Raw genomic sequence first — 27,463 nt, forward strand, 5'->3', positions numbered from 1 at the left:
CGAGGAGGAACAGGGGCAAGGCAGCCGAGAGGGGCCGTGCCCGGCACTGCCGTGGCTCATGGGGCGGGTGGAAGGGGCTCCTGCACCAGCCGTGGCTCCTGGCACCCAGCCCACCCCACAGGCTGTGGGTGCTGCGACCCCCGGGAACCCCCAGCCCCACACGGGCTCCAGGACGTGCTCTGTGGCTGGGACAGAGGAGCGGGACAGGAGGGACGGGGCGGCTACGTGAGGACAATGTCATCCCCAGTGCCCATCCCCGGGGTGTCAGGACTGGTGGCACAGGCTGCCGGGGGAGCCTGGTCTGCAGGCAGTGCTGCTGGAGGGGAGCAGGATTAGCACCCGTCCGCGGGCAGTGGTGCACCCAGCATTTATATAATCCACAGATATGTAATCTTCTTTCTTTTTTTTTTTTCTTTTTTTTCCTCCCCCCCAAATTAAAAAAGTAAAAAAAAAAACCAAAAAAACAAAAAAAAAACCCAACGAAAAACCAGTGCCAGCTCATGCCGTGCTTCTCACTCCAGGCAACGCCGCTCGGTTTCCTCCTCTCCCAACCCGCCGCCTCCTCGCTCTTGCTGGCAGCCTCCCCCTAATAACCCCCGTGTCTCCAGCGTGTCTGCCCGCCTGCCGGCTCCGGGGCGGTTTGTGCACAGCCTCCAACCCCAACCCCAACCCCAAGCGCTGGGGGACGGGGGGCTGGCAGCACCCCTTAATTCTTTGCAACCGGCCTGGTCATGCAGGCGCCATATGGGGATGCCCGGGGGTCCGGCTACGCCCGATGCTTGGCACGCTGGGGGCACGGGACCGGGAGCCGGCGGGTGCAGCCCGTGGTGGGGATTTGGGGAAACCCCCACGGGTGCGAGGTGCGAGGTTGGCCTCGCGTGGGCTTGGCCGTGGGAAGGGGGGACGTGGGGACACCGCTGGGGACGCTGAAGGCTGGGCGCGTCCCGGCCGTGCCTGGCGTGGCAGCACCCCACGGTGCTGGGGGTGTCCCCAGACAGTGCAGAGGGACCATCCCCGGGGCCACCCCCCGGAGGGCTGGGTGCTGCGTGGGGTCGCGTGGGGAGCAGCACGGGGGGCTGGGGGCTCCATGGCTGTCAAGGATGTGATGCCGGGGACCAGGGCAGGTCCCCGGTCCCCAGCGCAGTTCGGTGGGGACAGCACTAGGACGGGCGATGGGGCTTCAGCCCCTGACCCTTTGCTGCGCTCCCACCCATGAAACGATGTCGGTGACACCGGGGACAGCAGGGCAGGGGGACCGGCGTGGTTCAGCCCCAGGGACTGTCCCCGTCACCGTCCCGAGGCCCCGTGTCTGGAGGGGTCTTCGGGTCACTCAAGCCCTCCCAACCCCACGACGCCAATGGGGAAAGGCACCGTCTCCGCAGTGGCGGCGAGTGTCAGTCCTGCGGGGTCGGTGCCTTGGTGGGGGTCCTGTCCCCTGCCAGGCCTCCGTCACAGCGTGTCCCCAATGGGGACACCAGGGCAGCCCGGCCACCCTCCCGGTTTGCACAGCTGGGAGCCTACTGGTTCCCAGTAAGAGGAACGGGAGGGAAGCAGCAGGTCTCCGCGGAGGTTCGGGGCAGATTCTGCAAACCAGGAATAAAATCCCCCACCACCAGATTCCCTCTCGGCGGGGTGAAGTGGGACTCGGGGTGAGCCGGCAGCGGCCGTGCCCATCGCTCGGTGCCATCCCCAGTCCCCAACCACCCCCCTGCTGCCCTCCAAAAATGAGGCACAAGGGACTTGGGGTTTAACTCTGCATTTCCCGAGCTGGAAAACTCCTGAGCTCCTCCCTGCTCACCAAAAACATCCCAAAAAACGGTGTTTGGAGCCTTCAAATTCGAAGCGCTTTTATTAACATTTATAGATCAGCTTTTGTTCACTGGGAAAGCAGCAAAGGACGCTCGGAGGAAGCCCCCGTCCTTAGAGGGGCTCCCATCAACCTTAAAAAAAAAGAAGCGAACAAAAAACCAGACCGAAACCAGTTTGGTTTGGATCAACTTTATACAAACGAACCTTATGTACACTTTCTTTTTTCCCCCATACACCCCTATTTATATAAGGCAACATAAATAAGATCCTCGGGACTGTACAACACATATGAACACTTCTTAAAACTGCACTTTCTGCTTCTAAAAAAATAGCATCATTCTCTTAAAAAATAGTAAAGAGGTTTTTTTTTTTCTTTAAAATGTGTTGTCGATTTATTTAAAAAATAGGCATTCTGCTTCGCCGTTAGCTTAACTGACACAGATGGAGGCACTGTTAGAAAACGGACATTAGCACGATTTTTCTCTTTAAAAAATAACTTAAGCCATTCCTGAACTGTTTAAATATTAAAATATTTTCTCCCCACCCCCCCTCTTTATTTATTTTTAAATAACCACCTTTTTGTCTGAGCATCGTCCCGGGCGATTCCTGCGAAGCTACCACGGAAGCGGCTGGGCTGGGGGTCCCGGTTTGCTCCCGTGGGGTGTCCATGGCACCCCAAACCGTGCCGGGTCCCCAGATTTCGGGTGCCATGAGGGCAAAGCGCATCCCGCTCCTTTGGCATCGGCGATGGGCACCCACGCGCCGCGACGCCGCGTCCTCCTCCCCGCGGGCTCCGTCCCTGCTGGGGTGCGGGTGCTCCGGGTGCCCCTTGTGCCCCTCCTGGGTGCCCACCCGTGCTCGGGGGGGGCCGTGGCGTGGGGCAGCCCCCCCCAGGGCAGCTCATTGGGGTGGTCCCAAGAAGCAAAGCTCCGGCAAGGGACCCCCCGGTGGGATGTGGCTCCTCGGGGGCTGTTTTTATTAGGGGGTGATGGAAAAAGAAAAAAAAAATGCATAAGAAGAATTCACCACCTTTTCGTCCTGGGCTGGGAGCTAACAAGTTTAACCCTTTGCAGTCCTCTTGTTCCTGAGATGAGCTGGGAGAGGATAGGATATATAAGTGTATATCTAGGGGTGCGTGTACATGGGTGTCCTTTTTTTTTTAAAAAAAAAAAAAAGAAGGAAAAACAAAAAGTAGGGGGAAAAAAAGGAGGCAAAGGAGTTCTGCCACTGTCTCTCATTCCTGTTCTCGCTCCGGGCTGTTAATAGACGGCGCCGGTGTTGGGGGGAGGCCCCGGGGAGGTGTGATGCATCGTGGTGGCCGGCGGTGGCTGGTGGGGTCCGTGGGGTCCACTGAGGGTCTGGGGGTGATACCAGGGGTTGTGCTCCTCCAAAAAGCTGGGGGAAGAGCTGTAGGGAAGCGGCTGCGGGAGCGGGGTCCGGCCCGGCGCGCTGCCGTGCGAGTTACTGTCCCAGACGGCCGGGGAAGGAGGGGAGTTGCAGGCCATGGAGTCGCTGTTGTTGGGGCTGTGCTCCAGCGGCACCTCGCCGTTCTTGTACAGCTTCTTGAACTTGGAGCGGCGGTTCTGGAACCAGATCTTCACCTGGAAGGGAGGGAGAGGGGTCAGCGACCCGCCAGCAAAAGCGGATGCCCGGGTTGAACGGGGCCCTCGGGGGACGCGGGAAGGGGACCCGGGATGCGGGGACTCCGGGCGCATGGGAAGGGACAGGGGACATGGGTGTCACGCGGAGCCCAGACGCACGATGCAGTGTGGGAAGGGACACAAGGGACATGGGTGTCACAGGGAGCCCAGAGACACGATGCAACATGGGAAGTGACCAGGGACATGGGTGTCATGGGGAGCCTGGACACGCCACGCACTGCGAGAAGGCACCCAGGACATGGTCATCATGGGGACCCCACACACACGCTACCTCGCAGGAAGCCCCCCGGGACGTGGGTGCCATGGGGACCCCGAACACATGGTGCATTGCGGGAAGGCACCCGGGATGTCGGTGTCACAGGGAACCTGGACACACCATGCACCGTGGGAAGGCACCCATGATATGGGTGTCGTGGGAACCCCAGAGACACGGTGCATCGCTGGAAGCCCCCCCAGGGACATGGGCGTCGCACGAAGCCCGTCACACCATGCATCACAGGACGCCGGCCCCGCATGCCGGGCGTTGGGAGCGTCCCCAGTGCTGGGTGAGGCGGCGGCACTGGACGCCCTTGGCCCCCGGGGAAGGGGTGGTGGTTGTCACCCAAACAGGATGTCCCTCTGGGAGCGGGTGACGCGCTCCGTCAGCCCTTTGCCGAGTGTCCCCGATTGCTTCATCGCCCAAGGGAGGAGGAGGAAGGCCGGGCGCTGGGGAGCGTCGCGCCAAGGGCGGCACAAGGGCGCCGGCACCGGCCCACAGGCAGGGAGGGCGCCGGGGACGGGACGGGGTGCGGGGGAGTTGTGCGCTGCGGTGACGGCGGTGACAACCCGCTCGCCCTCACGCCAGCAGATTGGCGGTGACAATTTGTCCCCATGTCAGGCAACCCTCAAAAGCAAGGGTTTAGCCCCAAATCTGGGTGGCTCATGGGGAGGAGAAGCCCATCGCGCCCATCTCTGCTCTTCCAGTCCAGCCTAAACTGCCACCCCCGGCACAGGGTCCCCTGGGGGGGATGTGTCTCCTGTCCCAAAGTCCCTTCTCTCTGCCTGGACCAAGTGGGATGGGGGAGCCGGATCGCTGGGAGGACAGCCCCAAGAGGAGCCCCAGAAAGCCCGGCCGGGGGGAGCAGGGTCCAGCCCCCAGGACCCTGCACTCCGGCTGGGCTTGAGGTCAGAACCTGCTGCCGCCGGGATGGGGTGTCCCAAGCACCCCGTCCCAAGCGCCCCGTCCCGAGCACCCTGACCCAAGCGTCCCGTCCCGCTTGGGATTTGGTGTCCCGCGTTCCCGGGAGGCCGGGTGTGTTGCTGACCCAGGACTCTCCCAGGCACTCGGGTGGGATTCAGCCTCAGACCCTGCCGGGCGCCTGGGCAGAGCGAGGTCTGGGATGGGGCTGGCTCCGGAGCGAGTGGGATAAACCCCGAAACCTGGGGAGCGGGGCACGGCTGGGGTCCGTCCCCTCTCTCTGCTCCTTCCCTTCTCTCCACCTTTTCCTCAGCAGCGCGGATCTGCTCTGCGCGGGGAAAACTGGCGGCAGGGACCCCTGCTCCTGCGAGCAAGTGGGGAGCATCCATCCGCGGGGACCCCCAGGTCCCCTCCCGGCTCTCACCAGCCAGCTGTGAACACAGCCCCCTCCCAAACCCCCACTGATTCGGGTTTTGCAAGGGGGGGGGCAGCTCCGGCTCCCCCTCCTGCCGATCCCTCCTGCTTGTGGCTGGGAATTGGGGTGGCGGGGGGTGACGGGGGGGGGCTCAGCCCTTACCTGGGTCTGGGTGAGCCCCAGCTGGGCGGCCAGTTCGGCCCGTTCGGGCAGCGCCAGGTACTGGGCTTTCTGGAAGCGGCGTTGCAGAGCTGCCAGCTGGTAGCTGGAGTAGATGGTGCGGGGCTTGCGGATCTTCTTGGGTTTCCCATTGACCATCCGCACCTCCGGCTCCGGCTCCTCCTTCACCGAGACTGGGCAGAGAGCGGAGGTGTGAGGTCGGTGACGGCAAAGGGGTCCCAGCGCAGACCCCCCCCCCCAGCTCAGGGTCACCCTGCTCTGCGTGGTGGCACTGCCCCGTCCCCTGGGGTGTTCCTCCGGACGGCCGCATCCAGCACGGCTCCATCCCGCTGCATCCCCCCAGCAGCACCAGGGATGCCGGAGGGGGCTGAGCCCTACCCCAACATCCACCCCATCCTCCGGCGGGGACAACACCCCCTTCCCCAGCCCCGCGGCCGCCCCGTCCCCAACCTGGGGACACTTAGAGGGGTGCAACTTCGTGAAGCTCCCGCTGCAACCCCAGGGGACCAGCGGGATGGGTACGGCCCCTCTCTCCCGAGCATCCTACCTGCTTCTTGGGCTGGGAGCTGCTGGTCCCTGAAGTGGCTGTACTGGCGGTAGGAAGGGCTGTAGGAATAGTCGGATTTGGGCGAGTAGGTGCCGGCGGCGCCGATGCCGTTGAGGTTGAACTGGTGGTAGGGGTAGTGGCTCACGGGCTGGCTGTAGGACTGGCCCGAGTAGTAGTCGTGCTGGCTGGTGTAGTAGCCCAGATCGGTGACGGAGGACTCGGGTAAGGTGGGAGAGTCCTTGGAGGCGGCATGGCAGCTCAGCGAGCCCGAGAGGTCGGTGAGGATGCTGGAGAGCTTCTTGTCGAAAGAGCCGCTCATCGCTGGAACTGGGGGGGGGGGGAGCTGCCCGCCTGGCTGGGGACCCCCCAACCTGGCGGCTCCGGCTGCCCGCGCGTCAGGCCTGGCGTGCCCAGAGCCGGCTCCTCCGCACTGGCTCTTGCGAGGAGCAACCAAGAGACTGTGCCCAAACCTCCAGCCCCGGCCGCCTGCTTAAAGCCTTTAATTAGGGAGCAGGGCAGGGTGGGTGCGCATTCCGATTGGCTCCAGAAATATTGCCTGGGAGGCAAAACAGGCTCCTGCCTCCTCTCTGTGTGTGTGGGGTTTTTTTTTCTCTTTCTTTTTTTTTTTTTTTTTTTTCCCCCTTCTTTCCCTCTCTCAGGAAACAACAAAGAGTGGGTGAAGGAGGGAGAAGGAATAAATAAAGATCGCAGGGTCCTGTCTGCAGGAGCAGGGGCGGGAGGGGGCTGGCAGGGCCTCTGGGGACGCCGTGTGATTCGGGGGGACTTTTTGCGAGGGGATTGGTGGCCCCCGGGGACTCTTGGTGCTGAGGGGGGGTTTGGAGGGGGAGCAGGGTGGGGGGGTGTTTGCTGGGGGGTAGGGGGGAGGAAGGGTTGGGGTTAGGGAGTAGGATAGAGCTGTGCTTGGGGCTGGGTGGCTACGGGGTATGTTTTAGACACCGCCCCCCCCCCCAGCCCCCACCTTCTCCCAGTACTTACCAGTGTCTCCCAGTTCAACGCCACCCCCAAGGCAGAGCCCCCCTAGCCTCATGCGGCGGGGGACCCTCACGTACCCCAAAACTTGCCATCCTCCACCTGCCCTGTGGGGACCTCGGGGTGGTGACAAGCCCTGATTCTGGGGACACACACCCCCCTCCGGGCGTCTGTGCCCCTCTCCCACCCCCAGTCAGGACCCTCACCCCCCCACTGCCCTAAGAGCCCCCCAGCAGTGTCGCCCAGCCCGGGGACCCAAGCCAGCCCCTGAGACCCCCCCCACCACTCGCAGGGCTGTCACCAGCCACCCCCTCCACCCAGAACGGGAGGGGGCGGGGAGGGGCGCTTTGGGGGGGGGGCTGCTATGTTGGGGGGGGTCTCTGCTGCTGCTGGCAGGTCCGTACCCCTAAGAGGGGCTGGGGGGCTGGGGAGCGGGTCCTTAAGCCTGGCCGGGGCTTTTCCCCTCCTGCCCCCGGGATCGCCCCCCCACCCCCACCCCACCCCCCCCAGCGCGGCGCGGTGCAATGACGCCACCTGACGGCCGCAGCGGGGAGCTGCGCCGCCCCCGGGGCCGCGGGTTCGAGGCCCGGCCCTGCCGCCAGCGCCGGGAGCATGGGTAAAGTGAGAAATAACCAAAAATGTGAACAGGAGGGAAAGAGGAAGAATGGAATGGGAATGGGAATGGGAATGGGAATGGGAATGGGAATAGGAATAGGAATAGGAATAGGAATAGGAATAGGAATAGGAATAGGAATAGGAATAGGAGTAGGAATAGGAATAGGAATAGGAGTAGGAATAGGAGAAAATTGGAAATAGGAATAGAAGTAGAAATAGAAATAGAAATAGAAATAGAAATAGAAATAGAAATAGATAGAATTAGAAATACATAGAAATAGAAATAGTAGAAATATATAAATAGAAATATAGAAATAGAAACATAGTAAAATAGAACTAGAACTAGAACTAGAACTAGAACTAGAACTAGAACTAGAAATAGAAATAGAAAATAGAAATAGATAGAACTCAAGATCACTTCCAGAGGGAAGCAGCCTGGAGAAGGCAGGAGGCAGAAGCGTGACCCAGCAGCTGTGTGTGAAGGCACGGGCTCACCTCCCCGCATGGGAAACGTAATTTGAGATTTGAGGAATTAATTCCGAGGGGACAGAAATGGCCGGGACAAGCCCAGCCCTGCCGCCTGTCCTGCTCGGAGCTCTGCGGGGGCCTCCCTGGGGAGGTTTCCCAAGGTCCCGGAGGAGCCACCGGGATATCCCCAGGTCCCCGGCCTGGCTGTCCCTCCAGCCGGGCTGTCACCAGGGCTGGTTCCTTCTGGGAGAGGGTTTCTCCAGCAGGAAAAGCCGGTTGGAGAGCTGCAGGCCGGGGAACGCGGCTGGGGAGCGGGGCGCAAACAGGGAGCAGGTCTGTGCAGTCCTGAACCAGTTTGGGACTGGGAGGCACTGGTGCCTGCGGCTGCCGGAGGCTTCTCGGCCAGGCTGGCGCTTGCTGAAGCCCCAAAAACCCGGGAGGTCGTGGGGGGGGGTCCCATGTGGGTGAACTGGGACAGTGGGGGTGGCAGAAGCAGCTCTGTTGGGGCAGCCGGGGGTCTCCGGGTGGGTGCACGGGTGGGGGGGCACCACAGGGACAAGCCAGCACCCCCCCCGCCCCCTCTGCCGCCCACAAGGCTGGGGGGGGGGCCTCCCGCACCCCCACAAAGCCGGGGGTCACCCCAGATGCCCCGGTTGGAAGCGGTCCCCCCAGCCCGTCGGTGCCCACGGGAGTCCCCTAGTGTCCCCACCTCTGCCACAGCTGCGGGAGGGGTGCGGAGGGGTCCCCGGGGGGACCGGCCCGCCTCCCCCCCTCCCCCGCAGCATCCTTGGGCGGACGGCTCCATCTAGTGGTCCTTCGGGGTTATGACACCCCCTCTTTGGGTGCTGGCACCCCCACCTTGGGTGCTCATACCCCCCTTGGGTGCGAACACCCCTCTCTTTGGGAGCTAATCCCCCCCCCGGGCAGACAATACCCTTCCCTGGGGGCTAAGACCCCCCCCGTGGGTGCAGACACCTCCCCGTTGGGTGCCAACACGCTCCTTGGGTGCAGACACCCCCTCCTGGGGTGCTGACACCCCTCACTGGGCGCAAACACCCTCCTTTGGGTGCAAGTACCCTTTTTTGGGTGCAAACACCCTTCTTTGGGTGCAAACACCCTCCTTTGGGCGTAAATAACCCTGTTTGGGTGCAAACACCCTCCTTTGGGTGCAAACACCCTTCTTGGGGTACAAACACCCTTCTTGGGGTGCAAACATTCTTTCTTTGGGTGTCAATACCCTTCTTTGGGTTCAAACACCCTCCTTTGGGTGTAAATAACCCTCTTTGGGTGCAAACACCCTCCTTTGGGTGCAAACACCCTTCTTGGGGTGCAAATACCCTTCTTTGGGTGCAAACACCCTCCTTTGGGTGTAAATAACCCTCTTTGGGTGCAAACACCCTCCTTTGGGTGTCAATACCCTTCTTTGGGTGCAAACACCTTTCCTCGGGTGCAAACACCCTTCCTGGGGTGCTGCCCCCCTCCTTGGGTGCTAGCACCCTCTGGGTGGCAGCCGAGGCCACAGGGGGACCCCCTGAAACACTTGACAAGCCGGCGGGCAGAGAGATGGACACATTGCGCCCCAAAATGTCCCCAAGCTGGGGGGGGGAGGCTGGCCACCTGGCCAGGTCTCTTTGTCCCCGTGCCGAGGGCTGTGTCACCTGCCAGAGAGAAAATGCACCCGTCCCCGGGGAGACGGCGGGTGTTTGGGCTGCTCCGAGCCATGATCAAGGCCAGCCCACGCTGGGCGACCTCGGGACAGGGACTGGGGACTGGGGACAAGGGACAGGGAACAAGGGACAGGGAGCAAGGGACAGGGCCCCGTGCCAGAGCCGTGTGCCGGCTGCCGGCAGGGCTGACCTTGGGGCTGTCCCCTGTGCCGTCACTCTTTCCAGTGACATTGTGCGGCACAGGAGCTGTGCTGGGGCGCGGGGACATCGGGGCGGGGGACACAGGACATCCTGCAGCCCCCCCCTGCCCGGGAGGGGGGCATTTCCCCCCCTCTCCCACCCACGGGTTTCCTGGCACGGGTGGGAGCGGCGCGATGACTCCCGGTGACCTTCGCCAGGGTTGGGGACCGTGGCAGCCACCGCCGCCACCTCCCCGGGAGGGACGTGGTGATGCTGCGGCTGCAGCCGCGTTCCCCAGGGACAGCCGGTGTCCCCGTCCCCGTCCCCGCCGTGGGGTGCCTGCCGGGGGGCACGGCCGCGGCCCCGTGGCCCCGGTCCCCTCTCAGGGTCCCGGCTTGACCTCCTGCCCCCGCCAGGCCCTCAGGGTGGGCGTCTGTCCGTCCAGCCTCCCGCTGCACCCAAGCCCCCGGGGACCCCCCCGGTCCTCGCAGCCACCCCCGAGTGCCTCCCGTTGGGTGCTGCAGCCCCGAGCACCCCCGCGACGTCGCGGGGGGTCCCTGGAGCCGGTACCGGGCAGGGAGCCGGCGCATTCCCGGCGTTCCCGGGCGGGCAGACGCCGTGGGAGGCCGGGGATTTTCTCTCCCTCCCGTCCCGCCCCGGCAGCTCCGACCTCCCCGTGGGGCACAACAGGGGGGTGAGCTCAGGAGCGGGGGTCCCATCCCGGGGGGGGGTGTGATGCTCGGGGGGCCCACCCCACGGAGGTCCTAACTTGGGGGTCCCATCCCGGGGGGTCTGATCCTCGGGGGTCTCATCCTGGGGGGTCCCATCCCAAAGGGTCCATCACGGGGGTCCGAGGTGTGTGTGTGGGGGGTCTCATCCGCAGAGGCCCCAGGTAGGGGGGTCCTACCCCGGGGGTCCCAGGATGGGGGTGCCACCCTGGGGGTCCCATGGGACAGCGTGGGGTGCAGGGCAGGGCACGTGGGTCCCCACCCAACTGGGGGTTTTAGGGGTGGGGGCCGCTGCCCCCCCCCCCCCCGCCATCCCCCGCAGCCCACGGGGGGGGGGGAGGGGGGGATCGGATGGGGGGAGCCGTCCCGCGTGTGCGGGCACGGTTGTGCATGGCGGGGGCCACCCCGCCCACTCGGGCACCTCCGCGCGTGGGCAGGGGGATGCGGTGCCCCCGGCGTGGGCGTGGCGTGTGCTCAGCGCGCGTGCTCCCGCCGCCCGCCGTGCACGCGCAGGTATGCCCACGCCTCCCCCGTGCGCACGCGCGGGGCGGCTCCCTCCTTCCCCGCAGGTGCCCGGTGAGGGAGGGGTGGAGGGGGTGCGGCCCCTTTAAGGGGAGTGCCCGGAAGGGCGCGCGCCCCGCCCGGCCCCGCCCCCGCCCCGCAGCGCACCGGTACCGGTGGGGCGCGGTCGGCGGCGGCTGTGGGAGCCGGTGCGGGACATGGCGCGGCGCCGCCGGCTGCTCCCGGGGCTGCTCCCCGCGCTGCTCCCCGCGCTGCTCGGCGCCGCCGCCGCCTTCAACGTGGACCGCGCCTTCCCGGTGCTCAAGGAGGGCGCGACCCCCGGCGGCTTCTTCGGCTTCTCGGTAGCGCTGCACCGCCAGACCGAGCGGCGGGAGCGGTGCCTGTGAGTGCGGGGAGGGGGGAGCGTGTCGTGGGGGGGTCCCTGGGGTGCCGGGGCTGGAGGCGTGGGGTGGGGGAGGGTTCCCGTGGGGAGGTGCGTGGGGTGAGGGTCCCTGGGGCAGGGCAAAGGTCCCGAGGCTGCGCTGGTCGCCGTGGGGGCAGGGGTGCGCCGGGAGGAGGAGCTGGCGAGGCTTTGGGTGCGGGGAGAGGGGGTGTCCCGGGGATTTAGGTGCTGGGGGGGGGGATGGGGGGGGTTCCTCGTGGGAGGAAGCAGCCCCAGAGCCCTGAGCTCAGGGTAAGGGGGGATATATGTTCTAAACCAGCTCCTCGGGTGTTTATCTCCTGCTCGTGGCTTTGCTTTGTACCTCTTTGTTGGAGGGGGTCCCATCCTGATCCTGAGGTTGTTCCCCCCCCCCCCGCCCTTATTCCCCAAATGCCGAGCACCCGCTGTAGGGTCCCCACGCAGGACCCTGGTGACACGAGGCAGGTCTGGCAGCAGAGCAGGATCCCGCTGTGGCAGCACCGGTGGGCACAGAGCCTCGCAGCGGTCCCGGGAGGTGGAGGCCGTCCCCGCCCGTGGGATCCCGGCCCGGCACCATCTGCGCTGACCTCGGCAGGGCGGTTGCGAAGCCCCTCGGGTCCCCCCTCCAGCTCTGGCCGGCTGCTGGCGAGGCTCCGTCCCCATCCAGCAGCCCTGGCTCTGCCGGGGGAGCCGGGGGGAACCTGTTGAACTGTAATTCCTGCTGCCGAGCAAAGCTCCAACAAAAGCCCTTTTCAGCCGGGGCATTCCCCGTGCGATCCCACCGCTGTCACTCGCCATGTCCCCTGCTGTCCCCTCGCTCAGCCAGACCCCCCCTGCGGGCAGCATCTCTGGCTCCCGTCCCTCCTGGCCAGAGGTGCGAGTTGCATGTCCGTGCTGGGGAGAAGGCGCAGGGGTTGGGTTGGGTTTTTCTCGCTTGAGGGCAGAGGTTTTTGCTGGCTCACCCTCCCGTGGAACTCCCAGCTGCAGGGGGGCCCTTTGGAGACCTGGAGGGCTCCTTCTTTTGCGTTGTGCCCGTGGTGGAGGGACCGGTGGCAGCTGCCAGACGGAGGCATCTGCTGCTCTGCATTCCAGAGATGCATTTCGGCCGCTTGCCCTGCCGTGGGACGTCTTGTTGTTGCTCCCGTCCAGGAGGGAGTGAAGCTGTTCCCTTGCGGAGCAGCTGTGGGGGTGCAGGAGCCGGCCCAGCACCCCGGGGACCCCCCTCCTCCCCGCAGGGACACGCTGGCTCCCGTCCATGACCGGGTTCCCCTGGCTCCTGTGGCGTTGGAGCAGATGGTGGGGGGGCATCGAAGTCAGGGTCCTGGCTGGCAGTGGGGTGGACCGGCTCGTCCGTCTTCCTGAGACGTTGGCAGTGGCTGTTGCTTTGTCTCGGGGGGGGGGGGGCTGGGGGGCTTTGTCCCCAGCAGGGGCTTGCAAGCCCCCGGCGTGGGCCACGTGGCCTGTGCGTGTCTGAGCGTGATGCAGGCGAGGCACAGAGGCTCCGATCTGCAGGGGAAAGGCTTTGGAGCGCTAAACCTCCGGGGGATTTGCACCCCCTTCCCCTGGGAACCCTCCGCTGCCTGTCCCCGTTGGGGGGGTGGGTACGGACAGGGGACCCTCGTGAGCGCAGAAGGGCCATGGGATGTCGAGCACGTCCCTGCTTCCCCACGGGGCCTTGCGTGTAGGCAGCAGACCTGGAAGGGCTGCGCAGGCAGCTCTGCCTGCGTGGTGCAGGCAGCTCCTGCCTCACCAGGGCCTGGCTCGCCCGCTGCGGGCGGCTCCAGGGAGGAGGCACCTGCCTCTCGTGGAAGTGGCAGGAGGTGAATACCGGCACTGGTGTCCTGAGGGCCAGCCGCCCTCCTCTGAGCTGGGGAGCTGCTGCTCCTGCCCGGGGGGACGGTGCGGGCAAGCAGGAGCGTGGCAGAGGGCTGGAAGAGCCGCAGGGTTTGCTCCATCCGTGGGGGTGTCCGTTGTCCCCAACCAGGGGTGTCGGAGCTGTTCTGTGGATGCGGTGAGGTGGGACCGGCACAGGCGTGTCCCCCCACCCCAGGGCTGCCAGCCCTGCGCTTCCTCCCCGTGGCCAAGCCGCCAGCTGGGGCGGTGGGGGGGGGGGGTGCTGAGCTGGGCTGCAGCACCGGAGGGTGAACCCGCTCCCCTCCCTCAGCCCCGGCGGCAGACGGAGGCTCGCTGGGCGGGCCCTCGCAGGTGCAGCGCTGCCGCAGCCAGGGTGGGGACAGGAAAGGGACGCTTCCTGCCACCATCGTCCCTGACAGAGGTGGGAGGAGTGTCTCATGCTTTTTTGGGGGCTCAATGCCTGGCCTCACCCTGACACCGCTGTGGCTGCCAGAGGTGCAGGGATGGCGGTGGAGCGAGAGGGATGCTCCGGAGCACGGCTGGTATTCCCGACCTCCTGGTGGGGGGGGGACAACCGCTTCCTGGCTGGGTGCTGGCAGGGGGCCAGGCTGGCACTGCATGGCCGGTGTGACACCAAAGTCCCCCCCCTCCCCACCCCCACGGTGTTTTCCATGTCTCGGAGCTGTGTCTATGCAAAGGTTTGTTTGCTCGCTCCTCCCCGGGACAGGTGAAGGCGAGGTGGAAGTGGTGGCGTTATCTGCCTTCCCCGAGATAAAGAAACTCCTTCGGCTGCCTGGGCCGGGTCTGGCTTCTCCCGTGGGCTCAGACACGGGGAGGTGGTTTGGCTTGTGGCTGTGCCCGCAGGACCCGGCGGTGCTGGGGAAACCTGACCCATGCGGCTTTGGGGGTCCCTGAATGACATGGGGAAACTGAGGCATGGTGCATCCGTGCCGGGGGGGCTGGAGGCCCTGTGTGTGCAGCCTGGGCGGAGGCAGGAGGCAGCACCCGCATCTGCAGCCTTCTGGGTGCCTCAGTTTCCCTGCTGTGTGGGGGGGAGCAGGGGTGCTGCCCCGGCGCTCGGGGTCCTTGCTGGTCCCGGCTGGCGGGTGGGTAGAGGGAGCGCAGGGCCGGGTGAATTCCCAGCTTTCCCTCCCCCTTGCCTGGTTTTCTGCCGATTGCCAGAGCCGGCCTGGCCGTTGCTTCCCCCACCTTGGCCGGGGGCCGGCGAAAGCCGCCAGGGTCCTGCGGGGCTGCGGCTCCTTGGCAGGCGGAGGGGGGACGGATGTGCCGTGGCGGGGCCAGCGCCCAGGGGGTCATCCATCCGTCTGTCCGTTCATCCCTCGCTGCTTCGAGGAGGCATCGCTCCCTCTCTCCCGCTTCCTTTCCGGTGTGGGCATCAGCAGATTTGTCTGCTCGGGGCTCTCGGGGGGGGATCGATCGCTGCAGGGCCCCCCCGTTGCAAACGTAGCAGCAGTGGAGAGAAGCGTGGGGGGGTCAGGGGGGCGGGGGGTGGCTTGGGGCTGGCCTGGAGCAGCAACTCTTGAGCAGGGGTGGCTATGCTGGGCTCACCCCTCAATTGCCCACCTTTGGGGGTTCGGGGGGGGTTTGGGGGCTGTACCCTGCAACCCAGTTGCGGAGCTGAGCTTTCAAACCGGGAGCTTGACCCAGCCCCAGCATGGGGTAAGGTTTGGGGTGCGAAGCCTTGGGGAGGGTCCCCGCACCCCACTGCGCCGTCACTGCCTGTGACTGGGGTTGAGGTGGGTTGGGGTGCCCTGCCAGAGCCCCCACCCTCCTGCCCGCTCTTCCCCTCCTGCGTCTGGGCGCTTGTCATTCCTTGAGCGCGTTGGGAGATGGATCTGTGCGCGCTGCCCCCGCCTGGTGCCCGCCCCGGGGAGGGGGCTCTGCTCCCGAGTTAGGCTGGGGTGTGCGTGCTGCTGTCTGGGGGGAGCACGGCCCCCCTGTTGCTGAGCTCAGCCGGCCATCTGGATCGGATCCCCCTTCGCCATCCTCACCGGATCTCTCCCACCCCGGGGTCGGTCGGTGCCCTGCTGCCGAGACCCTCCCGCAGCCGCCCCTCGCAGCTCGGCCAGCGCTGGCGGGGACCCCCCACCCCACCGTCCCCCCTGGTTTACCGGGGTGGATTAGCACGGGGCACGGCCTCTCGCATTCCTACCTCCCTCCCTTCCCGGCCTCCCCCTCTTGCTGGTGTTTGACGATCTCTGCCTTTGCTCCGAGCACAAGGCCTGGGCTGAGCCCCGTCTCCTCGTCCCCCCGCCCAGGATGGGACCAGTGCCACAAACTGGTCCTGGCCTCCCTGAGATGGGAGCCCTAGCATCCTGGCTCCTGATTTTCCTGGGTCTTGAGGTAGCTGGGCTCTGGGTGGCACCTTGGGGCATGCACAAGTGCAGGACGCCTGTGCATGCCCCCACCCTGCTCCGGTGGGACTCAGAAGCCCCCAGCATCATGCGAACCCCCCCGCCCCAGGAGCAGAGCCTGCGCGTGGGCTGCCGTGCTGGGAAGTCTTGGCTGGAGGCAGCGAGATGCTGGAGCCGCTTGGCTTGGGTCAGCTCCCACCCCCCCGGGACCTGCGGGGCACGGCCATGAGGAGTGATGGCGGTTGGGAATGGCTTTGCTTGGAGCTGGGGTCCGGCTGAGCCAGGACCACCCGGGGAGGCTGGGGGCAGGTCCCGGCCGTGGCAGCCCCTGGCAAGGGGCCATGTGTCTGTCCCTGCCCTCAGGAGCTGTGCTTATGGTGGGGCAGCACCCGAGGGCTGTGGGTCCTGCTGGGGCTTGGGGTGGGGGGGCAGGACACCCCCCCCCCCCCCCCCAACTTCTCCCTCCAGCCCTGAGTCACTGCACGGCTGCCCTGAGTCACTTCCCCTCCAGATAAGTGAGGACAATGGTGCCCCTTGTCCCCCCCATGTCCTTCAGGTGTAGGGGGGGGGAAGAAATTACAGGGCAGATTCCTTTGTGCCAGGCTGTAAAAAGTCAGGAGGAATCAACCCCCTCTCCATGCCCTCGTCTTCACACCCAGCGAGTCACGCTTTCCTGGGGGGTTGCAGATGCCGCTGGCATCCCCACCCCAGCATTCCCGAGGGGAGGGGACCCCCCCATTGCACCCCTTTGGGGGCTCTTCGGCAGCTGAGCAACGCTGTTCCCCCACCTGCAGCATCTGGCTGACTCAGCCGGAGCGATGCCGCTGGCAGTGCCCGTCACCGGCTGGGCGGAGGGGGGGCCCCGGCGTGCCGGGACGGGGGCTGCCTGGGGCCCCACATTCCTCCTGCGCCTGGGCTTTGAGTCAGCCGCCCCGGTGCTGCCCGGACGCGCCCGCGCTCCCGGCCTCGCATTGCTCAGCCCTGCCTGGTGCAGCCTCCCCGGTGCTTCCCTTCCTTCCCTTCCCTTCCTGGTGGCAATGGGATAAGGACAGCCAGACTTGCCCCTGTCCTCGCCGGTGGCTGGGCTGGCTGCGCTGAGGACTGGCCAACTCGTTACCCCAGTGCCCTGTGATAAGGTCTGGGGGCTGCAGCAGCTACCTGGGTGCCTCGTCCCCCCCCCCCCCCCCCCCGGCAGCCTGCCTCTGCGAGGGGAGACGCGCTTCCTCTGCTGGCACAGTGCGGCCATGCCTCCTCCACGCCATTGTCCTCGCGATCCCGAAGGACTTCCCGGCGGAAAGGCTGGCCTTTCCGGAGCCCCCCGGGCAAGCCGGGTCCTCCTGCCGTCCCCCAGGCCCAACAGCGGGGCTGGGGGTCCTGCGCCCTGCCGCTACCTGGGGTCCCCAGCCTCATCCCTTGGGGTGGAGGGGGGGGTTCAGGTGGGTGCTGGGGTCCCTTCAGCATCGCCTTAGAGCCCCTGGGGGATGAGCGCACGTGGAGCTGGGCTATGGGTGTCGTATCTCCGGCCCGGGCACCCCTCCAGGGATGCCGATGTCCTCCCCCCCGCGTGGCACTGCCGTGACGTCTCTGCCCCTCCGGGGGCCTGAGTCACCCCTGGAAGGGTGCTGCCTCCCCCGATGCCGCCCGGAGCGGAGAGGCAAGCGCAGTCCCCTCCTGGGAAGAGGGATGAACGCGTGTCCCTCCTGGAACTGGTCCCAGCTCACCCTCCCCGCTCCTGGGGTGTCTCCCCCCCCTCGTCGGGACACCCGGTTCTCGCGGCATTCCCTGGCACGGCAGCGGGAGGCGGCGAGCCTGTCCGCCGGACACGGTGCAGCTGTGCCGCGGAGGCCCTGGCCCCACCGCCGGCTCAAAGGTTGGCCGGGAAGGGCTGTGGCTGTTTACACAGTTGCGGGGGCCCCGGCGCTGGCGGCAGCCGGGTCGTGCCGAGTGGCTCCCCGCTTCGCGTTCCCTGCCGGCGCGGCGTGTGAGGTTTGCAGGCGTCGGCACGACCCCCTGTTCCTGCACCCCCCCGCCATGTACCGGGATGGGGGGCTCAGCCGTGAGCCCAGGCTGGGATCGGGTCCCGCAAGGAGGGGGCGAGGAGCGTGTCCGTCAGTCTGTCCCCCACCCGGAGTGGGGGTTTGTCCCTTTGCTGTCCTGTGAGGCCTTTCGGTGTGCTTGTGCACCCACGTGCTGGGGGCGAGAGGCTGGGTGCTGCCAGCCCCGTGCAGGCCCATCCAAGGGGAACCCCCCCGTCCTGCTCTGGAGGTGGGGCTGGGGGTCCACCGGGTGTTATTTGGGGGTGTCAGGGCGTGACGTGCTCCGGGGAAGCGGCTCCCATCCCCGCCGAGCGTCTCCTGGCCACTGTCACACCCCACCACCCTCTCCCCGGGGCAGCCTGCCTGGTTTTGCACCCCCAAAATAAGGCGGAGGGCATTGGGGCGGGGGGACCCGCTGCCTCCCCCATTGCCCACCTGCCCCCCACCACCACCCTCTGCCCCCCAGGCTGCTGGTGGGGGCCCCCCGAGATGTGGAGCCGGCGAACGGCACGCGGACGGGCGCTGTCTACGCCTGCCCCCTCACCGTCTCCACGAACGACTGCCAGCGGCTCGACATCGAGTTGAAGAGTACGTGAGTGCCGCAGGGCACCCCAAAACTCCCCCGGCACGCGGGGGCTCTGGGGGTGGGGGGGGGGTGTTTCCTGCTCTCACGCTGTCTCTTCCTCACCCAGGTGAGCCGGGCAAGGCCATCATCGATGACATGTGGCTGGGGGTGACGGTGGCCAGCCAGCGGCAGCCGGCGGGGAGGGTGCTGGTGAGTGCCCGTGCACCCCGATTCCTTGCGCGCGTGTGTGCCAGTGCTGAGCTGCCACCTTGCACGACTGCACGAGGGCACCGGGGAGCTGCTGGTGCTTTCACGTGGGCCTTGCACGTGTCCCCAGTGTGGTGGCACCAGGCAGAAGCACTGTGGGAGCTCCCCTCTCACCTCCCTCTCTCCCTGTCCCCTGGGGGAGATGTGGGGTGACAGGGCGCTTGGACCCTTCCCCTGGTAGTGTGTACTGGTGTGGATGGACCGAAGCTCTTGGGAGCATCTCAGGAGCGTCTCAGATGCTCTCAGGAGCTCTCAGGTGGCAGGGACAGTGTCATCGTAGAGACCAGCATAGCCAGCGTAAGGCTGTGACATAGGGGCTGCGTTAACGGCAGGGCAGCATCCGTATATACAGCCTGACGCCGGGATCGGGGCAGAGGCAGCACATGGGGCAGGGGGTGGTGGCTTTGGGAAGGAGGGGGCTGTAGCCCCTCATTTTTGGGGGGTGCCGCAGGTGCTGAGAGGGGTGCCGGGCTGTCCCGGCAGGCCTGCGCTCACCGTTACACCAAGGTGCTGTGGTCGGGCAGCGAGGACCAGCGGCGCATGGTGGGCAAGTGCTACGTGCGGGGCAACGACCTGCGCCTCAACATCAGCGACGAGTGGCAGACCTACCACAACGAGATGTGCAACTCCAACACGGACACCGACGAAACCGGCATGTGCCAGATGGGCACCAGCGCCGGCTTCACCGCCAACATCATCTATTTTGGGGCGCCCGGTGCCTATAACTGGCAAGGTGCGTGTGCCTGGGGAGGGGCGGGGGTGGGCAGCCCCCTTTCCCGGGGGCTGCCGGTGTCCGTACCCCCACGGGGCATCCCCTCGCGCGTACGTGGGCATCCGCGCGTGCACGCGCGTTGGAGCACGCGTGTGCGTGCACGCTTGGGTGTGCTTACGTGCCCAGGCGTGCGTGGTGAGCACACGCGTGTGCTGGAGTTTGCGTGCACGTGTTTGCCTGCTTGCGCGCGAGGACGTGCCTGAGCGTGCCCTCCACGTGTCGTGCGTGCGCACCTCTGCGCGTGCGCACCTACACCCCCGTGCAAACCCTCTGCACGCGGGTGGGCGTATCCGTGTGCATGCCCACGCATACGGCTGCGTGTGCGCTCACGCGCTGTGGGTGTGCAAGGGGACTGGGTGCCGAGCCGGGGGCGAGGGGCTGCCCCCCGCTGCGGGGTTAACCCCCCCGCCCCTCCGGTCACAGGTACCAACTACATGCTGCAGCGGGAGATGTGGGACCTGTACGACTTCTCCTACCCCAACAAGAGGAACGGCAATACCTATATAGGTGGGGGGCAGCAGGGCAGGGGGCTTCCCCCTGGTTCCTTGGGGGGGGGTTTGGGGTGAGGAGGAGATTTGGGGGGATGTAGATTTTGGGGGAACCTTGGAGGTGAATGTTAAAGTATTGTGGGGTTTAGGGGGGCTTGGAGATCCCCCGGGGACGGTGTGAGCAGAGTGGTGACACCGTAGCGTTCAGGGGGCTGGAAGGGGTCATGGCGGGGGGAACGTGGGGTCTGGGGATGTCGGGGGGTTCCCGTGCCGGCCCCCATCTCACCGGCAGGGTTTGGCGGCAGGGTACACGGCGGAGGTGGGCAGCGCGGTGCTGCAGCAGGACGCGGTGACGGTGGTGACGGGCGCTCCCCGGTACAAGCACATGGGTGCCGTGTACCTGCTGAGCCGCAGCCCCCAGCAGACGCTGCAGAGGAGCCTCCTCCTCCCCGGCCACCAGGTCGGGTCCTACTTCGGCAGCGCCGTGGCCCTGGCAGACCTCAACAACGACGGGTGAGGGCGGGGGGCCGGGACCCCCCAGCTCCCAGGGGTGGGGGTGGGGGGTCTCTTCTGGGGCATCCCTCTCAAGGGGATCTCTGTGGGCCATAGCGTGGGGGCACAGCTCCAGGGGTGGGGGGTCTCGCTGATTTTTTTGGGAGGGGGGTCCCCACCACTTCTGGTGTGCCGGGGAGGGGGTGGGGACGTTATGTCGCAGCCCCCAGCCCCGACCGGCCCCTCGGCCCCGCAGGTGGCAGGACCTGGTGGTGGGAGCCCCCTACTACTTCCAGCGGAAGCAGGAGGTGGGGGGCGCAGTCTACGTCTACATGAACGAGGTGGGGGGCTTCCGGCCCACCCCCAGCCTGCTTCTCACCGGCCCCAGCTACTCCGCCTTCGGCTTCGCCGTGGCCAGCATCGGGGACATCAACCAGGACGGCTTCCAGGGTGAGGGGCTGGGGACCCTTGTGGGGGGAGCCATGGTGGGGGTGCAGCCTTTGGGTGGGGGTGTCTTCAGGTAAGAGGGGATCCCACTTCAGGGGGTGTGGTGGGTCTCTGGAGAGGTTTGGGGCGAAGAGAAGGAGATGAGGGGGCATCTTGGTGGGGGGGTGCGTTCAGGGAGGAGAGGGGCTGGGTGAGGGTTGGGTGTGGGAGGGATTGAAGAGGGGTTGAAGAAGTGTGGAGGTACTGCGGGGCAGCCCCCACCCCGTTCCCGTGGGGCTGACCCTGCTCTTCACCCCACAGATATCGCTGTGGGGGCTCCTTTTGAGGGGCCCGGCAAAGTCTACATCTACCACAGCAGCGCAGAAGGGCTGCGGGACAAACCCCAGCAGGTAACGGCCCCGTGGGCAGCCCCTCACCGGGGCAGCGGGGCTCCGGATCCCCTCCGAGCATCCCGTGCTCTGGGGTGGGATGCAGCAGGTAGATCCCCAGATCCATGGGGCTGGTGAGCAATGGGCGACACCCCCCACCACCACCACCCCCAAATCCAGGTGATCAGCGGGTCGGATCTGGGCCCTGCCAGCATGCAGACCTTCGGGTACTCGCTGAGCGGGGGGCTGGATGTGGACGATAACTCCTACCCCGACCTCCTGGTGGGCAGCTTGGCGGAGAGGGTCGTCCTGCTCAGGTAAGGGAGCTGGCCCCGGTGGGTGTCCTGCAGCCCCCTGCCTTCCCTGCCGCCTCCCAGGGACAGATCCTGCCCCTGCCAGCACCCCGGGGCAGCGAGATAGGGGCATGGAGCCACGTGCCCAGCTCCGGGAGCTGGCACCAGGCAAGAGGGGCTGTGCCGCTGCGGGGGGGGGCTCAGCCGACCCCCGTCTCTGCCCAGAGCTCGGCCCGTGATCAACATCTTGAACAAGGTTTTCACGGCGACTCCCAGCAAGGTGGACCCTGCCCGGTGTACGCCCGACTCCTGGTGAGCCCCCCCCCCCGGCGCAGCCGGTCCCGCTCGTGGCACTGCGGTGCCGGTGGCTCCGCTCACGGCCCCTTTCCCCCCCCCCAGCATCACGGTGACCGTCTGCTTCTCCTACAACCAGAGTGCCGGAGACCCCAAGTACAAGGAGAAGATCAGTGAGTGCCCTGGGGTGCAGGCGTGGGTGCGTGTGCACGTGGGAACGCGTTGGGGCGGGACCCGTCCACCGGCACTCGTGCAAGGGTGCGCGCGCACCCGGGGTGTGCGTGAGCACGCGTTTGGGGAGGACGTGCACGCGTGTCGGCGTGTGGGGATGCACACGCGTGTGCGCACGAGGGGTTGTGTTGGAGGCAGGCGCGTGTGCGACACCACGGTGCTCTGCTCTCCCCGCAGCCCTGGAGTACACCCTGGAGGCTGACAAGGACCGGCACCCCCCCAGGGTCAGGTTTTTGGGGACCCACTCTGCCACTTACCGCGGCATCTTCCCCATGCCCGAGACCCGTTGTGAATCCACGGAGCTCCTGCTGCTGGTGAGCGTGTGCGAGCGCACGCGTGTGCGTGTGTGTGCACGTGTGCGTGCACTGCAAGTCGCTCTGCATGCGGCACTGGAGCTGGGGGACCGGCTCCTGGGAGATGGGGAGAGGGATGGTGGGGGGCGGAGGGTCTTGGGAACAGCATGGGCAGGAAAAGAGGTGGAAATCTACCCCTCCGTCCACCCCTCCATCCTGTCATGAGTTTGTGGGGTCTTGCAAGCAGGGCGTGAGCAGGAGCTGCTACCCCAGACGTGGCCGGGGGCTGTGCCTGGCTGCAGCTGAAGCTGGAGGGGGGCCAGGGAGGGAGCCAGGGCTTTGCTGTGATTTCTGCCACCCCGCAGGACAACATCCGAGACAAGCTGCACCCCATCGTGCTCTCCATGAACTACTCGCTGGTGGAGAAGCCCAGGACCTTCCAGCTGGGTCCCCACTCCCTCGACGCCTTCCCCGTCCTCAACCAGGACCAGTCCCACGAGAACGAGACCAAGGTGCTGAGGGGGTGATGGAGATGCTGGGCTGCAAGCACCCTGGCGAGCCTTGCCTGGGGGGTGGGAGAAGGCTCATGGGGACGTCCCTGTCCCTCCAGATCGAGTTCCAGAAGGAGTGCGGCTCCGACAACAAGTGCTACAGCAACCTCCAGCTCCAGAGCAGCTTTGTCACCGACCAGAACCAGCCCCTGCCCAGGTACAGCGTGTCCCTCCGGGTCCCCATCCACCTCTGCCCCCGGCTGTGCCACCCTCCTTAGCCACGGGTCACCCCCCGGGCTGTACTGGGGGGTCTCCATCCCGCTGGGGTGGGCCACCCGCATGCTGAGCGGGGACGGCCTCTGCGCAGGCTGAACGGTACCCAGGTGCTGCAGTACAGCCGGGACGTGCGGAAGCTCTACCTGAGCATCAACATCACCAACGTGCCCACCGCCCTCTCCAACGGCGAGGATGCCCACGAGGCGCTGCTCAACGTCACGGTGCCGGCCAGCCTGCTGCCCTCCTCCGTGCGCCCGGTAGGCGATGCCGTCCCCCTCCCCAGCTGGAGAAGGCACGAGGACCGGGGGTGGGCTTTGCCGGGACGTTCCTCACCCTCTTCCCCTCCCCAGAGCGGAGCCTGTACCTTTGCGGAGACAGTGCTGTGCGAGCTGGGCAACCCTTTTAAGAGGAACCAGAGGGTGAGTGCTTCTCCCCAGCCACCCCCCAGCCCTGCCTGGGGGCTCAGCAGGTATGTGGGGGTCTGGCCGAGCTGCTCCATGGTCCCTCTGTGCTGCAGGCGGAGCTGATCATCACCTTCGAGGCCATTGGGATCATGCTGGACACACGGGAGGTCTTGGTGTGGCTGGACCTGTCCACGTGAGTGTCCTTGGGTGGGTGGAAATGGGCTGGGAAGAGGGTGCCTGGAGCGATGTCAGCTCCTCCTTCCGTCGGTGGCAAGGCGGCGGTGGAGCGGGATCGTATCCGGCAGCGTTGCTGGTCCAGGAAGGATTGGAAGGCAGGCAGGGAGCTCAACCCCGCAGGGCTGCTGGGGGGGGCAGGACGGGGACCCCAGGGCTCCTGCTGGGGGGGGGGGGCTGTCCCCCGCTGTCTGGGGGCTGTTCGGCGGTGGGAGACGCTGACCCCAGTGCCTTGGCAGGCAAAGCACCCAGGAGGACCTGCAGCCCGTGCCGGCCAAGCTGCTGGTGGACTATAGCATCCAGTCCTCGCTGACCACGTGAGTGCAGCAAGGCTGTGCCCCCCGCTCCCTCTGTGTCCCCTCCATCCACCCCACCCCAATTTGGCTGTGTCGGGCGTGGGCACGGCCCCGCCGTGTCCCAGGAACGGGGCAGACGGATGCCCCAGAGATGCTCCCTGCCCGCTCTGCCCCCCCTCACCGTGCCTGTCCCCCCTGTCCTGTCCCTAGAGCCTTCTCCCACGTCCAGTCGCACTTCAGCGGGACAGTGGTGGGCGAGTCCGCCATGCAGCGGGAGCAGGACGTGGGCAGCCCCCTCGCCTTCGAGTTCCAGGTGAGTTGGGGGGCGGCCAGTGCCTGTGGGGGGGTCGGGAGTGCCGGTCTCCATCCCCGGCTCTGCTTTGCAGGTGACCACCAAGGACGAGTCGCTGGGCACCCTGGGCACCATCCTGCTGGGCTTCGAGTGGCCCTACGAGATCCCCAACGGCAAATGGCTCCTCTACCCTACCGAGATCCTCGTCAACAGTAACGAGACCTGCCAGCCCCCCGGGGGGGTCATTAACCCCCTCAACCTCACTGTGAGTGACCTTGTGCCTGCTGCTTTGCAGGGACGCGTCCCTGCCCCCCTGCGCGGGTACTTCCAGCCCCGTCAGCCCCGGGTGGGCAGAGCTGCCTGGGCTCTGACGGGGCTCGTTCCCCCCGCAGCTGGAGGACAAGGCTCCGTCCCGGCAGAGACGGGAGCTGGAGGCCCCCGAGCCGGCGGAGCCCTCCAGCAGCCTGGCCACCATCAAGAAAGACAAGTCGGAGGTGGTGCTGGTGAGTGGGGGCTACAGGGGGTGGGGGGCAGCCCGGCGGCACGTGCCCCCCACCGGGACCACGGCACATGCTGCTTCTTGGCACCGGCGCGGTGCACTGGGGGCTCTGGTTCCCCCCCTGAACCCCCCCCTTATGTCCCAGAGCTGCTCCAAGGGCACCGCTCGCTGCGTCTGGTTCGAGTGCCCCCTCCTCCACGCCCAGCACACCACCACCTTCAGAATCCGCGCCCGGGTCTGGAACAGCACCTTCATCGAGGTCAGCGTGGGGCCCCGCGGCACGGCCTGGGGATGGGGGGCAATGGGGGGGGACAGGGCTGGGCTGCTCCCTTGGGGGACGGTGCTGAAACGGGGCACCGAGTTTGCTAGGTCTCAGCTCAGCAGCTAACACGCGTCGCTCACCCCTCCATCGTCCGCGTCCCCCCAGGAGTACAGCGATTTTGACCGGGTGAAGGTGGACGGCACGGCGACGCTCTTCCTCCGGACCCACATCCCCGCCATCAACATGAGGAACCACACGGTGCGGGTGAGTGATGCCGGAGCCTTCTACTGGGACAGGCTGGGGACGGACTGGGGCCACTGGGAGCTGTTCCCCTGATGAGGGTCTTCTCGACCCTTCCAGTTCTCCGTGGACGTGGACTCGGAGCTGACAGAGGAGCAGCCGGCCGAGATCGCGCTGTGGCTGGTGCTGGTGGCGGTGGCGGCCGGGCTGCTGCTGCTGGGGCTGATCATTCTCCTGCTCTGGAAGGTGAGGGGGTGCCCGGATCCCCCTCCTGGGGAGGGGGTGCAGGAGCCGCACTGAGACCCGACGGGCTCGTGTCACCAATGGCTGGCCGTCCTTCCCGCCTGGCTGCGGGACGCTCGGGAGCGGCAAGCGGAAGTTGCCCCCCCTGGGGTGGAAGGTGCCCAGCTGCTGAGCGATGAGGAAGAGGAGCAGAGAATCCCGACTTTCCCCCACACGCACCCAGTGCAAAACATTTCGGGAGCTGCAAAAAACCCCACCCCAAGCAGGGCTGGACGATGGCACCTCCTTGCCCTGTGGCTCCCACCTCCCCCTGCGCTGCAGGGACTTGGGGGGGTCTCTGACTCCCTGGGGGACCCCCACTCCCTGGGGACTCCATTTTTTGGCCAGGAGGGGTTACGTGGGTCTGCAGGGCCACCCACCCACAGCGTCCCCAGGGGTGCGGGTGCAATGGGGCAGCTCGCTGCCCCGCTCCCCCCACCCCGTGAGGGTGGCCAGGAGCCCCCCGTCCCCTCTCCCGTCCCCTCTCCCGTCCCCCCCTGACCGCTGTCACCTCCTTCCTCGCAGTGCGGTTTCTTCCGGCGGGCCAACACGCGGGCCATGTACGAAGCCAAGGGGCAAAAGGCGGAGATGAGGATCCAGCCGTCGGAAACCGAGCGGCTGACGGACGACTACTAGTGGGGGGGGCAGCCCCGCTGCCCCCCTGCCCGGCGCCCGCGCCACCCGCTTGGTAATGCCCCGCGGGGCCGGCTGCAGCGGCATCCTCCTCCTCTTCAGCCTCCTGTCCTCTTCCTCGCTGCCTCGTCTCTCATCTGCGCCCTATAGGGTCCCTATAGGGCACAAAGGGCTCCGTGGGGTCTCCAGGACTGCTGCTCCCTTTGCCTCTGCTCTTCGCCGGCTGTGGGGTCTCTCTCCTTCGCTCTCCTGTGTCCCTCTCCGGCCCCACGCCGACCCTCTCCGGCCCCACGCCGACCCTCTCCAGCCCCACACTGACCCTCTCCCCTCTCCCTCTCCCCCCAGTGCGACTTCTTCCAGCGGACCCGCTACTACCGGATCATGCCCAAATACCACGCGGTGAGGATCCGGCAGGAGCAGCGCTACCAGCCCGGCGGTCTCCTGCCCCGCCGGCGCAAGAAACACTGGGTGACCAAGTGGCAGGAGCCGGAGAAGTACTACTGACCCCCCCGCCCGCCCCCCAGGCCCCCGTGCGAGGGGAGCACGGGGGCTGGTGTTTGACTTTGCACAAGTGCATCTCTCCCTGCCCCAATCCGCCTCCTCCCTCGGACGCGGCCGCATCCCCACGCTGGCTTCTGCGTGCTCCTGTCCGCTTCCCCGGGCTCGCCAGCGCGCGGCCTGGCTCTTGCACGCTCGTGCCTTGCACGCTCGTGGGGATGAGCCCCAAATGTGCCCCCCCCCCCCAGTCCCCCGACGTGACCACTGCTGGTCTCACCGAGTGCCTTCCCCCGCGCAGACACTCCTGCTGCTGCGTCCCACGCGCGTCCTCGCACCCCCGGACACGTCCTCGCACGCCGGGACACGCTCGCCCCCCCTCCGCGCATCCCCCTTCCCTCGACGCTGGGTGCGGGGCTCCCCTCAGCTTTCGCCAAGGCTGCACGCTCTGGTGGGGATGGGGGCGGTGGGAGCTCTTTCCTTCCTCCCCTGCCGCCTCCTCCTCCTCCTTCCCAAAGCAGTGCAGGGGCCTGATCCTGCACATTCAACCCCCCCTCCCCCAGTCTGCATCGGACGCAGCTTTGGCTCGGGGGGGTGTAGAGCATGAGGCCATGTCCCCCCCACCCCACAGCCTTGGCTCCAGGGGGTCTGTCCCACCCCACGGACGCTGCCTCGGGGGTTAAGTTATTCCACGTTTCTCGTCAGCGTTTCGGTGTTGAGCCCCGGAGCGCGGTCGGTACTGGGGGCTGAGGGGGGGTCCTGTGCCCCCCGGCCCCTGCTCACACACACACCCCCCCCCCGCCGGGGCCCAATAAAGCCTCGCTCCGGGATTTGTAACCTCTTGTCCCCCCGTGTCCCAGCTGAAAGCGTGATGGGGGCTGGTGGGGAAAGGGGTTTTTTTTGGGGGGGGGTAAATCCCTGGGCA

The 27,463-nt window shown here is 66.6% G+C and overlaps 2 protein-coding genes across 4 annotated transcripts; one reads left to right on the forward strand and one right to left on the reverse strand.

The window, feature by feature from the left end:
• Positions 1–1,875: 1,875 nt before the first annotated feature.
• On the reverse strand, positions 1,876–6,290 carry DLX3 (distal-less homeobox 3). Its single transcript, XM_072885885.1, has 3 exons — positions 5,790–6,290; positions 5,225–5,415; positions 1,876–3,410 (listed from the first exon to the last, which is right to left on the reverse strand). Exons 1-3 carry the CDS (start codon positions 6,106–6,108, stop codon positions 3,069–3,071), a joined length of 852 nt encoding a protein of 283 aa, XP_072741986.1. The 5' UTR covers positions 6,109–6,290; the 3' UTR covers positions 1,876–3,068.
• A 4,702-nt stretch (positions 6,291–10,992) lies between these two features.
• Positions 10,993–27,376, forward strand: ITGA3 (integrin subunit alpha 3). Of its 3 annotated transcripts, none has more exons than XR_012046078.1 (26): positions 10,996–11,341; positions 18,091–18,212; positions 18,317–18,399; positions 18,940–19,189; positions 19,652–19,735; positions 20,022–20,229; positions 20,465–20,658; positions 20,956–21,044; positions 21,204–21,340; positions 21,542–21,628; positions 21,716–21,783; positions 22,019–22,155; positions 22,500–22,646; positions 22,745–22,842; positions 22,993–23,158; positions 23,252–23,320; positions 23,419–23,498; positions 23,779–23,856; positions 24,046–24,148; positions 24,222–24,392; positions 24,520–24,630; positions 24,772–24,885; positions 25,054–25,152; positions 25,249–25,374; positions 25,936–26,098; positions 26,389–26,530. XR_012046078.1 is itself a non-coding variant. In XM_072885883.1 (25 exons), the coding sequence occupies exons 1-25, from the start codon at positions 11,157–11,159 to the stop codon at positions 26,545–26,547; spliced, it is 3,165 nt and encodes a 1,054-aa protein (XP_072741984.1). In that variant the 5' UTR covers positions 10,993–11,156; the 3' UTR covers positions 26,548–27,376. The 3 variants fall into 3 exon arrangements, 1 of the variants encoding a protein (XP_072741984.1); XR_012046077.1 differs by lacking the exon at positions 10,996–11,341 and adding an exon at positions 17,208–17,458; XM_072885883.1 differs by lacking the exon at positions 25,936–26,098 and having other exon boundaries at positions 10,993–11,341; positions 26,389–27,376.
• The last annotated feature ends 87 nt before the right edge of the window (positions 27,377–27,463 follow it).

Source organism: Ciconia boyciana, chromosome 22, assembly GCF_034638445.1.
Source record: "Ciconia boyciana chromosome 22, ASM3463844v1, whole genome shotgun sequence".
NCBI lineage: Eukaryota > Metazoa > Chordata > Aves > Ciconiiformes > Ciconiidae > Ciconia > Ciconia boyciana.

Coding starts and splice junctions, on each gene's coding strand:
- DLX3 (XM_072885885.1), bottom strand. CDS start 6,108: ATGAGCGGCTCTTTCGACAAGAAGCTCTCCAGCATCCTCACCGACCTC. Junction 5,416..5,789: donor GCTCCCAGCCCAAGAAGCAG/GTAGGATGCTCG, acceptor CTCTCTGCCCAG/TCTCGGTGAAGGAGGAGCCG. Junction 3,411..5,224: donor TGGGGCTCACCCAGACCCAG/GTAAGGGCTGAG, acceptor CCTCCCTTCCAG/GTGAAGATCTGGTTCCAGAA.
- ITGA3 (XM_072885883.1), top strand. CDS start 11,157: ATGGCGCGGCGCCGCCGGCTGCTCCCGGGGCTGCTCCCCGCGCTGCTC. Junction 19,190..19,651: donor CGGTGCCTATAACTGGCAAG/GTGCGTGTGCCT, acceptor CTCCGGTCACAG/GTACCAACTACATGCTGCAG. Junction 23,499..23,778: donor GTGTGGCTGGACCTGTCCAC/GTGAGTGTCCTT, acceptor GTGCCTTGGCAG/GCAAAGCACCCAGGAGGACC.